Source organism: Salvelinus alpinus, chromosome 35 (genome assembly GCF_045679555.1).
Source record: "Salvelinus alpinus chromosome 35, SLU_Salpinus.1, whole genome shotgun sequence".
In the NCBI taxonomy this organism is placed as follows: domain Eukaryota; kingdom Metazoa; phylum Chordata; class Actinopteri; order Salmoniformes; family Salmonidae; genus Salvelinus; species Salvelinus alpinus.
In genome coordinates, this window is record NC_092120.1 from 8548406 (window position 1) to 8563558 (window position 15153).

At 44.8% G+C, this 15153-nt stretch overlaps 1 protein-coding gene across 4 annotated transcripts; it reads right to left on the bottom strand.

The window, feature by feature from the left end:
- Positions 1-1688: 1688 nt before the first annotated feature.
- Positions 1689-14830, bottom strand: LOC139564384 (basement membrane-specific heparan sulfate proteoglycan core protein-like). Of its 4 annotated transcripts, none has more exons than XM_071383865.1 (13): positions 14654-14830; positions 13521-13859; positions 13109-13321; positions 12712-12747; positions 12108-12280; positions 11718-11880; positions 10712-10773; positions 10244-10436; positions 3622-3780; positions 3265-3338; positions 2784-2810; positions 2215-2261; positions 1689-1925 (listed from the first exon to the last, which is right to left on the bottom strand). In XM_071383865.1, exons 1-13 carry the CDS (start codon positions 14730-14732, stop codon positions 1865-1867), a joined length of 1626 nt encoding a protein of 541 aa, XP_071239966.1. In that variant the 5' UTR covers positions 14733-14830; the 3' UTR covers positions 1689-1864. The 4 variants fall into 4 exon arrangements, with proteins under 4 accessions (XP_071239966.1, XP_071239964.1, XP_071239967.1 ...); XM_071383863.1 differs by having other exon boundaries at positions 13058-13321; XM_071383866.1 differs by lacking the exon at positions 12712-12747.
- Between the last annotated feature and the right edge of the window lie 323 nt (positions 14831-15153).

The following is a 15153-nucleotide window of genomic DNA, read 5'->3' on the forward strand; positions in this document are numbered from 1 at the left end:
GTTCCCACCGTGAAGCATGGAGGATGAGGTGTGATGGTGTGGGTGTGCTTTGTTGGTGACACTGTCAGTGATTTATATAGAATTCAAGGCACACTTAACCAGCGTGGCTACCACAGCATTCTGCAGCGATACGCCATCCCATCTGGTTTGCACTTAGTGGGACTATCATTTGTTTTCAACAGGACAATGACCCAAAACACACCTCCAGGCTGTGTAAGGGCTATTTGAACGAGAAGGAGAGTGATGGAGTGCTGCATCAGATGACCTGTCCTCCACATTCACCACTTGAGATGGTTTGGGATGAGTTGGACCGCAGAGTGAAGGAAAAGCAGCCAATAAGTACTCAGCATATGTGGGAACTCTTTCAAGACTGTTGGAAAAACATTCCTCATGAAGCAGGTTGAGAGAATGCCAAGAGTGTGCAAAGCTGTCATCAAGGCAAAGGGTGGCTACTTTGAAGAATCTAAAATCTAAAATATATTTTGATTTGTTTAACACTATTTTGGTGAATACATGATTCCATATGTGTTATTTCATAGTTTTGATGTCTTTACTATTATTCTACAATGTAGAAAATAGTAAAAAAAAAAGAAAAACCCTTGAATGAATAGGTGTGTTTTAACTTTTGACTGTATATATATTATACATTTTTGTACTTTTTTTTACCCCTTTTTCTCCCCAATTTTGTGATTTCCAATTGGTAGTTACAGTCTTGTCCCATCGCTGCAACTCCCGTACAGACTCAGGAGAGAGGAAACACGACCCTGCCAAGCCGGACTCCTACTTGACACAGTGCTCACTTAACTGGAAGCCAGCTGCACCAATGTGTCGGAGGAAACACCGTCCAACTGGAGATCGTGTCAGTGTGCATGCATCCAGCACACCACAGGAGTCACTAGAGCGCGATGGGACAAGGACATCCCGGCCGGTCAAACCCTCCCCTTACCTGGACGATGCTGGGACAATTGTGCGCCACCTTATGGTCTTCCGGTCTCGCCCGGCCCCTCGATACAGCCTGGGACCCAACCCGGATCTGTAGTGATGCCTCTAGCACTGAGATGTAGTGCCTTAGACCGCTGCGCCACTCGGGAGGCTATTACATTTATTTTTATCTAAAAAAACTCCCTAGTCCTTGCCGATGACAAGCATACTCATAACATGATGCAGCCACCACCATGAAGAGTGGTACTCAGTGATGTGTTGTGTTTGCCCCAAACATAACGCTTTGTATTCAGGACATAAGGTTAATTTCTATTGCCACTTTCCTCTCCGGCAACTGAGTTAGGAAGGACGCCTGTATCTTTGAAATGACTGGGTGTATTGATACACCATCCAAAGTGTAATTAAGAATTTCACCATCCTCAAACGGATATTCAATGCCTGCTTTTATTTTATTTTTTTACCCATCTACCAATAGGTGCCTTTCTTTGCGAGGCATAGGAAAACATCCATGGTCTTTGTGGTTGAATCTGTGTTTGAAATTCACTGCTCGACTGAGGGACGTTACAGATACTTGTGTATGTGGGGTACAGAGACGATGTAGTCATTCAAAACTCATGTTAAACACTATTATTGCACACAGACTGAGTCCATGCAACTTGCTATGTGACTTGTTAAGCACATTGTTACTCCTGAACTTATTCAGGCTTGCCATAACAAAGGGGTTGAATACTTATTGACTCAAGACATTTCAGCTTTTCATTTTTATTAATTTCACTTTGACATTATTGGGTATTGTGTGTTGGCTAGTGACATAAAATCTCAATGTAATCCATTTAAATTCAGGCTGTAACACAACACAATGTGGAAAAAATCAAGGCACTGTAACTGTCCATATACTGAACAGAGGAGAGATAATATTGCTTCAAGCTTTTGCTGATAAATCCTGAGATGTGGAGGTCTCCAGAAGGCTGCATGATTCGTATCTGAAAAAATAACACGCTCTTAAACAACACAGACACACACAGGTACACACACACAAACGTATGTACCCATCCATGACGTTCTGCACGTCACACCCAAAACCACACACACACACTTCACTGTCAGTGCATTATGTGACATTATGTTACCGACGTGCAGCGCCAGGTTGACAGTGTCATAGTGATGTTCAGAGTTGATGGGGGTGAGAGGGCCTGTGAAGGGCAGATGGGAAATTGTGACAGAAATGCACACACACACACCACACATGACCCTGGGCTATTTAATTCTTACCGATCCAATTCCTCATAGACATCATTCTCCCCTCTGGGCTTCAGGTCCTGAGAAGAAGAGGAGAAGAAGAGGAGAAGAAGAGGAGAGAGAGAGAAGTGGTGGGAGGGAGGGAGGGCAAGAGAAGGGAGAAGGGCATAGTACAGCAAGAGATAGGAGGGGAGGAGAAGAAGAGAAAGACAAAGGCATTGTAGAATGAGAAAGGAGAGAGAGGGGGAGAAGGGGGTGAAGGGGAGGAAGGGAGAGAGAGACAAGAAGGAGGGAGAGGAGATTACATTTAAAGGCATCCTCCTGGGTGGGATGCGATTGATTTGTTAATATCACTAATGTAAGGCTGACAGTTAAGAACTGACAGGTTTTTCTGAACCACAGGACTGAAGGGGGAGACATATCTGCTGACAGAAGAGGGATAAACACACACACACACACCCATACACGCACATGCGCACACACACACACACACACACTGAGGACAGACTAGCAAGGGAGGCCACTACAACCTCACCTCCCCAATCAGACTCAGGGGAACGCTTCTGTGTCTGTGATGCTGAGAACAGAACACAATAACTCACCATGTATACTGAACTCTGGGGAGTAGTCTATAGGGAGAGAGGAGAGAAAACAGTGTTTAATAACCACACTGAACCCTGGGGAGAAGTCTATACGGAGAGAGGAGAGAAAACAGTGTTCAATAACCACACAGAGAGAGAGAGAGAGAGAGAGAGAGAGAGAGAGAGAGAGAGAGAGAGAGAGAGAGAGAGAGAGAGAGAGAGAGAGAGAGAGAGAGAGAGAGAGAGAGAGAGAGAGAGAGGGAAAGGAATAGAGGGGGGGTAGAGAAATATAGAGAAAGGGAGAGACAGGGAGACATGAGGGGTAAAGAAGAAGAAGCGGGAAAACAAAGGAAAACAAAGAGAGAAGAAGAAAGAGACAGAAACAGAGGGCCAGAGACAGGAAATTAAATGGTGGGGAGACAGAAGGAGGAGAGAGAGAGGGAGAAGAGAACAGAGATTCATCAGAGGGTATTGAGATACAGAGAAGGCATGAATCCATCACCTGTCTGACATCCTCAGGATTCTCATAGATATTCTCCACTTCCCCAGAGTAGTGGGAGAGAGACTGTTCAATACCTGTGGAGAAACATATATATACGCACACACACGCACACACACACACACACACACACACACACACACACACACACACACACACACACACACACACACACACACACACACACACACACACACACACACACACACACACACACACACACACAGTGAGTGCCAGATTCATTGCATCGAACTCATAATATGTCATGCCCCAGATCACTCACTGGACTTGACAGGTCCAGAGATGGAGAGAACACGAAGGAGGTAGGGATGTCAAAAAAGAAAACGCCGGAAGACTCACCGCGGCGAGAAATGTCTTTCTGTCTCCATAGCAACACACCAGCAACCGCGGCAACCAGGGGCACCAGGAGTAATAAAGCAGAGAGGAGGGAGGGAAGGAGCGAGGCACTGTTGCTCTCTGGGTGAGGAGGAGAGATAGAAGTAGGGCTCTCTGTGTTCTCTGAGAGAAGAGGACAGAAAGATGTGAGAAAGAGAAAAAGAGAATAAGTTAATGAGTGTTGTATGAATTGAATACTTGTACATCAATGATTAGTAAACAGTGTGGTCTCATTCCCAGCAGGGGGCAGGCCTGATCCCTGGTTTAGCTCCAGAGAGGTCCTATCTAAATAGCGAAAGACAAAATGGGAGGGTGAGTAAATGTGGGTATGTTGAAATGTCTAACTCCTTATCATGGCAAGACACTCAGTATAAATCACACTCCATACAGTACTCTGGATGAAATAGACCGATGAAAGAGAAGGTTGGGAGGGGAGACACGGAATTATTACATGACATAACCATGTGATTAGCTCATGGTATTCAAATTAGCCATTTGTAGACTGACAAAGCGCCACACGCGACATGAATACAGTAGTCTGGTGTGTTTGCATGGTGAGGTGAGGTGACATCATTCATGCAAACAGCCACAGGGAGACAGGAGATATGTGGGAGGTGTCAGTTACCACAGTGACAACTACCTGCTCACAAGCATCCAGAATATAAGAGAGACTTTGATGTCACCAGTGTATATCTTCATTTATATATATATATATATATATATATATATATATATATATATTAATTTGTATACCACTGATGTGACCATTACTAACATGTTACTGTTAATTATATATTGCTATGATTCTATTGTGAGGTTGAAGTCTTTCTGGATAAAAAAAACTCAATTTGATAGCACCCATGTTTTATTTGTACTACATCATCAAGTTACAAATTCAAAAAAACGTCCAGAAGTTTGTTTCGTAGAGGTTTCCTCTACAGGCCTTCACCTTGCCCTCCTGTCTTGATTTATACATGGTGCTTCAAATGAATCAATCATGAAGTGCTGTGTGAGGTGTAATTGATTGGTGGGGGTGGTGGTGGTGTGTGTGTGTGTGTGTGTGTGTGTGTGTGTGTGTGTGTGTGTGTGTGTGTGTGTGTGTGTGTGTGTGTGTGTGTGTGTGTGTGTGTGTGTGTGTGTGTGTGTGTGTGTGTGTGTGTGTGTGTGTGTGTGTGTGTGTGTGTGTGTGTGTTGGGGTCCTTAATGGAAAAGTGTGGTGGCAGGGAGCTGACCCCCGGGCCAGTTTGACCTGCTCTGTTCTCAATGCCAGCTTCTTTAACACTGCATGAATTATGGTAATTTGGTGCAGCGAAGTGAGGCGTAAATACCATCACTCCTCAATGGCCTGGGTGCACCTTCCCTCCCTTCCTTCCTCTCTGCTGTCCTCTAATTTCCTTTCCCTACACACTTCCCCACATGAAAAAATACTATACTCCACACTGTAGTATCCCTCGACCGTGTACTTCTGACTATAGAATATTGTAGTATACTGTACTCCACACTGTAGTGTTCTTTGATCATGTGTAGTACTTACTATAGAAATGTGTAGTATACTATAGAATGCTATACTACACACTGTAGTATCCCTCAATCGTGTATTTCTTACATTATAATAATGTAGTATACTGTAGAATACTATACTACACGCTGTAGTGCTTACTATATAATTTTGTAGTATACTTTAGAATACTATAGTACATACTGTAGTATCCACTCAATCATGTAGTGCTTACTATAACATTCTGAAGTAAACTGTAGTATACTGTCAAATAATATACTACACACTGTAGTATCACTTGATCATGTGTAGTACTTACTATATAATACTGTGTAGAATACTACTGTCATGACGCTAGCCCTTTCAGTGAATTGACTAGCAGAGATGTGAACAACCCCCACTCTCCTGTTAGGAGGGGAGTGGCAGTTTTTATGACTTTACAACTACGTCATAAATGCCTTGCAGAGACTCTTGTCTCCCTGACCATGCAGTATGGGAGAGAGAGGGTCACAGTATAACAAAGGAACTCTCCTGCCAAATTGTACTATATCCCAGAATTTGAGAATTGAACAATATTCCTATTTTGGAGAATGTGTAAACGGTCGGTGGAGAAGCCAACTACGAACCGGTCCATTTCGTTTCATGTTTGTGACCTCATGAAAGACAATACAGCCACATTACCCTAACTCTGTTTATACAGGTTCCTCAGTTACGAGGCTTGCATCTAATTCTTGTATAAAATTAATGAGTAAAAGATTCAACTATTTGCAAAATTATGTAATGTGATGTTAACCTTTAAAATGAGAGAATTGGCCACCCATGTAAAGTTTAACTAAGTCAGTAGCAACACCCAAATGAATAACGATTGGTTGGAAATGATGAACCAACCCTTTCCACTCTTGAATAAAAGCCTCTGTGGAACTCAATTCCAAATAACGGCAGGACTTGTCCCCCACGTTGAAAAGTACTAATTCTAATTTCAACTCTACAGACCAGGAAACGTGAGAGCTTGCTCCACACGTGAAATGATATGAACTCTGAACTATTGATCACCTAAAGAAGAAGTGCATACTAAACTAGCATATATCAGATTGCAGCTGAACATATGCGCAAATCTAGTATGAGAACACTGACCGACGAGGACGAATCTCCAGAGTGAGATGAACCTCTCAGACCACGTGAACCTCTCACACAACAACCCGGAAGAATCTACAAAGGACAATGGCAACACCGACTGGGCAAACCAGAGCCTCACATCACCAGCTCAACTATCGAAGCCAGCTTCACGTAAATACAATGCAATACTTTTCCTAATGAGCGATCGTTAGTGGCATATGTATTTATGTGAGAATAGCTTCCCAGGTCCGATAGAGACCCATGTTCCTTAGTCTTCCTTCCAAAAACCCCCTTCTCTTGTCTCTGAATCTATCATGTTATAACCAAACAGTTTTTGTTAAGTCTACTAGGGACGATATTCACTGTATAATAATATTATGTATTGTATATTCTGTAATTGTTTAATTAGTTAGGAAATAAATAATTGAGCCAATTGGTGTATGGATGATTCATAGTAAAGGCTGGATTTGTGCAGATAGCCAAGATTTTTATGACGATTGAAATGAGAACTGATGATAATAATAATAATTACAGAGAATTGATTTGATAAAATAACAGTCTTCACATTTAATGACAAGCCAGAGACACGACACTACAGTTTTATCCACAAAAACTCTATAATTTTTTTACTATAGTAATACTACAGTATTCAATTTGCATTTACCCCACCCATTCCCATCCCCCATATCCCAATTTGTGGTTGCAGGTAGCCTAGTGGTTAGAGCGTTGGACTAGTAACTGAAAGGTTGCTAGATCGAATCCCTGAGCTGACAAGGTAAAAATCTGTCGTTTTGCCCTTGAACAAGGCAGTTAACCCACTGTTCCTAGGCCGGCATTGTACATAAGAATTTGTTCTTAACTGGCTTGCCTAGTTAAATAAAGGATCAATAAAATTAAAATTAAAATTGTGCCACCCATGAGTGAGAAACCTACATGCCAAGTATAGACTATATATTGTGTTCCCTACAGGTTATAGAAAAGAGCAGAAGCATTGAACAATCCATTCATATTACAGTCCTACAGGTTATGGAACATTTCCTCTTATAGTATTTGTCCAGTGGGTTTCCTCAAGGGGAAAGCACCCACCTCTACGTCAAAGATTTTAAAAAAAAACACTTAGTAGATACTACGGTAATGTCTGCAAAAACACTACAGTGAATCCTACAATAAAGGCTGCAAAAACACTACAGTGAATACTATAGTATATAAATATAGTAATACTACAGTATTTATACCATAGTATACTATATTATTTACTTAGGTGGGTCTATCATCCATCCCTCCCTCTTTTCCTCTCTGCTCCCCTCTGTTCCTCTATTATTTCCTCCCATCTCGCTCTCTCTCTCTTCCCTACCTCCCATCTCGCTCTCTCTCTTCCCTACCTCCCATCTCCTCTCTTCTCTCCCACATCCCAATAAGAGAGTAAATGGGACAACAAGACCACAATACAATGTTCAATCAGCCCTCACAAACAAGAGCTCATTCTAAATGCAACACTTCCCTTTGCATATCCATTACTCTTGTTAAAACATTGCTTTGTTGTGTGTCATCATCATGGCTCCTCGGTATCAGTGATGTATGGGGGTATTGGTAGTGAGCTCATCTTCATTAGGAGATTCATTCAACTGTCAGATCATTCTGTGTCTGTGTGTGCTTCCTCAGATACAATGACTGTGAATACATTCCAGAGAGCTGTCCTGGTGTCCTCCCTCACCATTTACACTTATCATCTGAAGAAGTGTTGGGGTGTGAAGAGAGGGAGAGAGAGAAAGAGAGAGAGAGAGTGACACAGACACAGAGAGACAGGGAAACAAATACTATTTGAACCCAGGCGGGTCTGGTGGTGATGACAGTGACAACCCATTACCTCCGTTGGGACAGAAGCCATAACCAGTCTGTCACTCAGCCAGGCAGGCACACGGGCAGGCAGGCAGGCAGGCAGGCAGGCAGGCAGGCAGGCAGGCAGGCAGGCAGGCAGGCGGGGCTACAAGGTCAGTGCTCTGTGAAGCGTTTTATAGTGGTTGTAGAGCAACTTCAGGTCAACTTGTCTGGCTGTGATAAGCAACAGAACAATGTGTAAAGGATGTAGAATAGGATAGAATGGAGTAGAATAGAATAGGTGAAGCAGACAATTAGACTCCCATTCAAAGCAATGCTCTGTGGTGTGTGGCTGGATCAGACATGGGACCATATTGGGTGTCATGTGGACGTTTTCTTCAGTCAATACTTGGCAAATCCTCACGCAGAATTCAGTGCCTTTCTCTGTCGTCTTATGTGTACAATTCTTGTTATTCTCACATTTAAAGTTTATGTGGAATTTAGAATTGGAATTTAGAATTCATCCTGCCTATTCCTGGGCTGATTGGTTAGCTCACAACAGGGCCCTGGAGATAACGAGATGAGGATGGAGTGGGCACACATCCAGCACTGAAGGACTGGAACGACGGGAGAGAGGGATAAACACAGGCAGGTGTGTTTACATAGCTAACGGATTAGCAGCTGAGCTAGCCTGCTGTTCACTTCTCTCTGTTGGGAAGGGATGTCTGGTGTGCTTAGGATTTAGAGCAGTGATTCCCAACCAGGGGTACTAGGACCCCTGAAGGTACTTGGCCTATCCACAGAGGGTACTTGAGAAGACTCCTGAGACCATAGGCCTACTGGTAAAATGCACATGAGGGGGTACTTCAGGGCTACTCCAGGCAGAGCAAAATTCTGTTGGTGAAACAGTAACCCAAAAGGTTGGGAACCACTGATCTAGAGCAGTGTTTCCCACCTCCGGTCCTCTAGTACCCCCAACAGTACACATTTTTATTGTAGCCCCAGACAAGCACACCGGATTCAACTTGGCAACTAATCATAAGGCCCTCAAAGAGTTGAATCAGGTATGTTTGTCCATGTGTTGGGGGCCACTGATAGAGGAGGTTCATGTTCAGTAAACATGAACTTGGATGAGTGCCTATTTGGTCATAATGATTACAGTGGTGTTGGCTATAATGGTGTTAAAGAGCAAAGTATATTTAAAGCTCTCAAGTGGAAACATACAAACAGATGAGTTACATAACTTCCTGGTTTTACAACTTCTCTGTTTGTATGGTTCCATCTGAGTGTAACGGTTGCTCTCCTCCTCTTCGTCTGAAGAGGAGAAGCAGGGATCGGACCAATACGCATCGAGGTATTCTGACATAATGAATTTATTGACAAGACGAACACTGACACGATCTACACTTGAATGATACAAAATAACAAAACGACGTAGACTGACCTAAACATGAGAACTTACATAGACACGAAGAACGCACGAACAGGAACAGACTACATACACGAACGACAACCGAAACAGTCCCGTGTGGTGCGACATACACAGACACGGAAGACAATCACCCTCAAACAAACAGTGAGAACATCCTACCTTAATATGGTTCTCAATCAGAGGAAATGTAAAACACCTGCCTCTAATTGAGAACCATATCAGGCAACCCATTTAAACCAACATAGAAACACATAACATAGAATGCCCACCCCAACTCACGCCCTGACCAACTAAACACATACAAAACAAGAGAAAACAGGTCAGGAACGTGACACTGAGTGGTTTAAATATACTTTCCCCTTCTGTTAATCACTGATGAGAATCACTGATGGGAACTGACTAGGGGCGGACTGGGACCAGAAATCGGCCCTGACATTTCTAACACATCGGCCCAGACCGCCCCTGGAACTGACTGGGTAGGTGCGAGGAAGAAAGGATAAGATGATAGCAAGAAGGAAAGGAAGCATTGTAAAGGGACTTATTTGGACAAACATGTAGGCCTATATATCTACTGTTGGTCCTGCTAGGTACAGTTAGTTGACACTGACCTGAGAAAAGTTTAGCATTTTTAGCATTACTGATTATGGTTAGCATTAGGAGAGGGTAAGCTGATCTTAGATCTATATCTAAAGACCCAAGTTGGACTGTTTGGTTCTCTCCACCTTTCGGGGGCAGTTTGACGGTGTAAACAGCCTTGACCGCCTGTCCGTTCCGCAGTAGCATGGTGCAGGTGTAGTTCCCAGCCGTGTCCTGGGTGGGGGACAGGGGGACCTCGGTGCTGAGGCGACCCGGGGCAGAGGAGCTCCACTTCAGCATGCGACTCTGGTTCTGGTGGCTCCACACCACCCGCTTCACCTGGTGGATGGAGGAGATGGATTGGGTTTATACGGCGTGTTCTTTATCCACCAGGGCCGTGTCCAGGGGACTGTGCAAAAACGTACACAAAAAAAGTGTTTCTAATTGGACAAGTCCAGGTTGTTTTGACAAGTCCAGCACGTTTTGTGCCTGATGAACTCATCCCAGGTGCTCAAGGAACCATTTTGTGCCTGAAAGCTCAACACACACATCAGCTAACTATCAAAGTGAAGAGATGAGGGATGAATGTTGCCAGTCAGGGGATGGTTACCTACCTGGGAACGCTCTGTATAATGACACGTCAGGACCAGGGCTGATGGAGAATGTTTGGCTTTCACTGGGATGGAGGAATAGTGAGAAAGGGAGAAGGAGAGGAGAGAGAGTGGAAGGAAGTACCAATAAGGGGTAGTCAGGGGACAAAAAGAGAAGGGGGGCAAGGAGAGATAGAAGGTGAGTTAAGGGGGGTGGGGTGGATGGAAAGAAAACAATGAGAGAATCAGAGAGGGGTCAAAATAATATATATTAATTTCACAGAATTGCTTCTAATGTGTCGCCTGAAGGTGACTGATGCCCCATGTCTCATCAAACCCCAATGAGGATCAATCTGGGTGTAATCAAGCCCTACAGACACACACGTCTCTGTCAGTGATTACAGTATTTAATGTGTGCCTCCCACAGCCCTGGTGGGAGTGCGGCAGGTATAATCGTACATAATTACACCCATAATGAGGCAAGATAAAAATATATGGGTGCGCGGGGCTGTGTGTGTGTGTGTGTGTGTGTGTGTGTGTGTGTGTGTGTGTGTGTGTGTGTGTGTGTGTGTGTGTGTGAGTGTGAGTGTGAGTGTGAGTGTGAGTGTGAGTGTGTGTGTGTGTGTGTGTGTGTGTGTGTGTGTGTGTGTGTGTGTGTGTGTGTGTGTGTGTGTGTGTGTGTGTGCGTGCGTGCGTGCGTGCGTGCGTGCGTGCGTGCGTGCGTGCGTGCGTGCGTGCGTGTGTGTGTGTGTGTGTGACAGACGTGTGGAGCAGGGTGACAGTGACAGATCGCTTGGTCATGTCTGGGCAGCTGTGATGGCTGCCAGAGGGACACTGATTATTAAAGCCTTCCAAGACTGCAAAAAGGACAGATGGGTGTGTGAGTATGTGGGTGTGTTTCTGCGTGTGTGGGAGTTGGACAGTATTTTTAGTCTTTGTTTTTATTCATACCGATATCTCTATTTCAGACATAAATTAATCACTCTTCTCTCTTCACTCCTCCCTCTCTCCTCCCTCTTCCCCTCTGTACCTTGGAGGATGCTAAGCAGGGTCCTCTGGCTGAACATGTTGTCATTGAGGAAGACCTCACACGTGTAGAGGCCTCCGTCGTTCAGCCCCGGGCTCAGCAGGAAGGAGAAGAAACCCTCTTTTGTGGTAGACAATGGCCCATCCAGGCTCAGCTGGGCATGAGTCTAGATCAATCAAATTCATTCAATCACATTCATTTATAAAGGCTCTTTTTACATCAGCAGTTGTCATAAAGTGCTTTTACAGTAACCCGGCCTGGACCCTGTGGAGCAGGCAGAAACAGAAGCACGGTAGCTAGGAAAACACCCTTGAAGGAAGAAACCTGTAGAGGAACTCAGTTCATATGCACGCAAGCTTGAACACACACGCACACATCCTCTTCTGGGTGTACCTTGCTTTGCTCTGTGCGGTCCCTCCAGCGGTCGTACCCGTAGACCAGGGTTGTGGTGTTGATGTTTCTGCTGTCTGGGGGCTTCCAATAGAGCAGGACATAGTCACCCCGCATCGGAGGGCAGGCGAGGGTGAGAGGGGTCTGGGTGAGACTGGCCATAGAGATCTGAGCACCTAGGGAGGGGGAGAGGAGAGGGAGGGGGAGGGGGAGGGAGAGAGAAAGAGAAAGAGAGAACGGGGGGAATGGGGGAGAGGAAGAGAATGAGAGGTATGTAAGTGAGAGAGAGAACGTGAGAGATAAGAAGAGAGCGAGAGAGTGGTGGGGGAACAGTGAGAGAAATATGTGGGGAAGATGGTGGGGTTGAGAGATATAGAGAGGAGGATGAGTGACAGAAGTGGCAGTGGAGAGAGGAACAGAACAGACAGAGGAAAAGAAAGAGAGATAGAGAGAGGTGCACAGCAGCAACAGGGATTATGTCGTTATGTTTCTGAGAGATAGCTGGTCCCTCAGTAAGGTCAATTTGTATTGTGCTGCTTGATCCAGAGGCTGCTGACTCTGTGTTTTAGCTAGACTAGAGTCTACTGTACACTGTGACGTCACTCACTATGGCTTATATTGGTGAACGAGGCCACATTCATACCTAGAAAGAGAGAGTGAGAGAGGGTGAGAGGGAGAGGGTGGGAGGGAGAGAGAGAGGGAGAGAGGGAGGAAGAACGACAGAGAGGGAACAAGGGAGTGAGAGATAAAGGGACAGAAATAAAGCATTTGGGTTAGTGTGGGAGCAGTGGTTATAGTGGGAGCACTTATAAATACTAGTCAATTACATAACAATGCCAATACAATGCTGATCTAAATACAATGCTTTGTTTGGAGTATTGAGATTCATCCCAGATTCCAATTATGTCATTACACCCTTTCCTCCCTCTCTCCATCCCACCGTCATAAATCACCATCCACGCGGAGGTCCACAGTGAAGTGGAATATAGCGGTGCTGCTGTTACCCCTTGGGTACACCTGGCAGATGTATGCCCCCTGGTCAGTGGGGAGTATCTGGGGCAGCTTGGCGACCACCCCCCCTGACCTCCTTGCCAATCGTAGCGGCGTCCCGCCGGGGGACAGCCAGGTTACCTCGGAAACGGCGGAGGCGGGGGACACTTCTGCCATCAGACGCAGTGTGCTGTGCTGAGGGAGAGTGGCTGAAGGAAAGATAGAGACTGGGGCCGATGTAGGAGGTAGGTAATAGGAGGAACGATAGAAGAGATAGATTGTGTCACCTGATTGTGTCAAATAAAGTGTGCATGGGAAATTATTTACACAAAATATTTTTATCAATACCATCACAACTGTATATTACATGTATATGGACATACTGTAACGGTAGCCTGTTTTGTGTACAGGACCACAGTTCTCTACCTGTGAGGATGGCTAATAGTATGATCTTCTCTCTCAGTTTCTTCTCTTGCTGTTTAATCAGACAGGAGTAGCGACCCTTGTCCTCCATTTTGGGGACAAACAGCAGAGAAAAGTCCCCAGTTTCCTGAAAATTTGAGTCAACCAAACGCATGGAAGCCTTTGAGGCTGCGCCCGAGAACTGCTGCCTCTCATTGGCCGAGAGGACCAGTTTCCAGTGGTCCACCCCGGGAGACTTCATCTTCCAATTAATGCTCACAGAGCCCGTGAGAGGCCAATCAACACAGGGTAAGGTGACTTCCCTGCCAACCATTGTCACGACGACATCACTCCAGTCAGGGTCTGATGACGACAAAAAACACACACAAAAACAAGTGAGTGAAATAGTGGTAGGTCTAAGCTTCCAATGGGCTTACAGGGGAACTTCTGCCATGGCTGCTCACACCTATCCAGCTCTATGTGCTCTGTAAAAACTTAAGGTGCAAGTAGAAGGGGTTGCAGTTGGATCAGGCTCTGGCCTCACTACTGATAGATGAGACCTGAGGAGATAAGAGGTGACTAGTTCTGGAGCTACAATCAACACTCAGACTTAACCCAGAGACGCTCAGCTCTGCTTCTAGAGGACTCTCAAATGGCACCCTACGTCTTAGAGCCCTGGTCCAAAGTAGTGCACTATATAGGTAATAGAGTGCTAGTTCGAACGCAACCCAGGTATTTATCCTTCCTCTTTAATCAGTAACTGATTTAGATCAGGAAGAGCCAGTGTGTTGTGGACTCTTTAAGCCCAATCAATGGCATTAATGGACCAATTAGTCGCCAAGGAGAGTTGAGAGCCAGCCAGACTGGACGGATTAGAGATGTGTATCCCTGCTTTGACCTCCAAATGACAGGAATATTTCTAAACCTCTACTGAAATACTACCTTATTCATAAAATACTACCTGGATTATTTTGTATGTTTTGTTTTCCATATACTTTCTGATAAAAGATTCACTGATCCCCGACAGAAGAATCTCACATTTGTTTTCAGCTTCAAAACGAGTGAGTAACGCAGTCACAACAGTTGTATGGGAGAATACTTGCAAGTGAAGGCAATTTGTGCGATGTCATCTATCAATGGTTCAAATTTCACCATACCTTTAGTGGTCGTGTCAGATTGAGTGATGAGCACCACCGAAGAAGAAATAAGAACAAAGAGGAGACATCTAAACTCCATGGTCCAAGCGGAGGCAGCCGAGCAGGTGTAAAGTCAACTCACACACAGACCCACACACACTCTCCACTAGCACCCACCACCACTACAAACAGCACCCTTCTCATCTCCAGTTTACTAGCAACATTTCTGTATTCTATAACTGTCATTAACAGGGAATGTGGTTGCGTTCCAAATGGCATTCTATACCCTATTTAGTGCACTACTTTTGACCGGGGCCAATAGTACCGGTCAAAAGTAGTGCAATATATAGGGGATATGGTGTAATTTGGGGCCAAACTTGTGCCTTTGCTTTGAACAGGATACGACCCGTCCAAAACCTTGATAGTGTTCAGGAAGAGAGTGTCACTGTGTCCACTGACTGGTAGTCTGTTGGTGACTGATAAACACTTATAGGACTGGAACAGGGGAAAAAGGCGAGCAC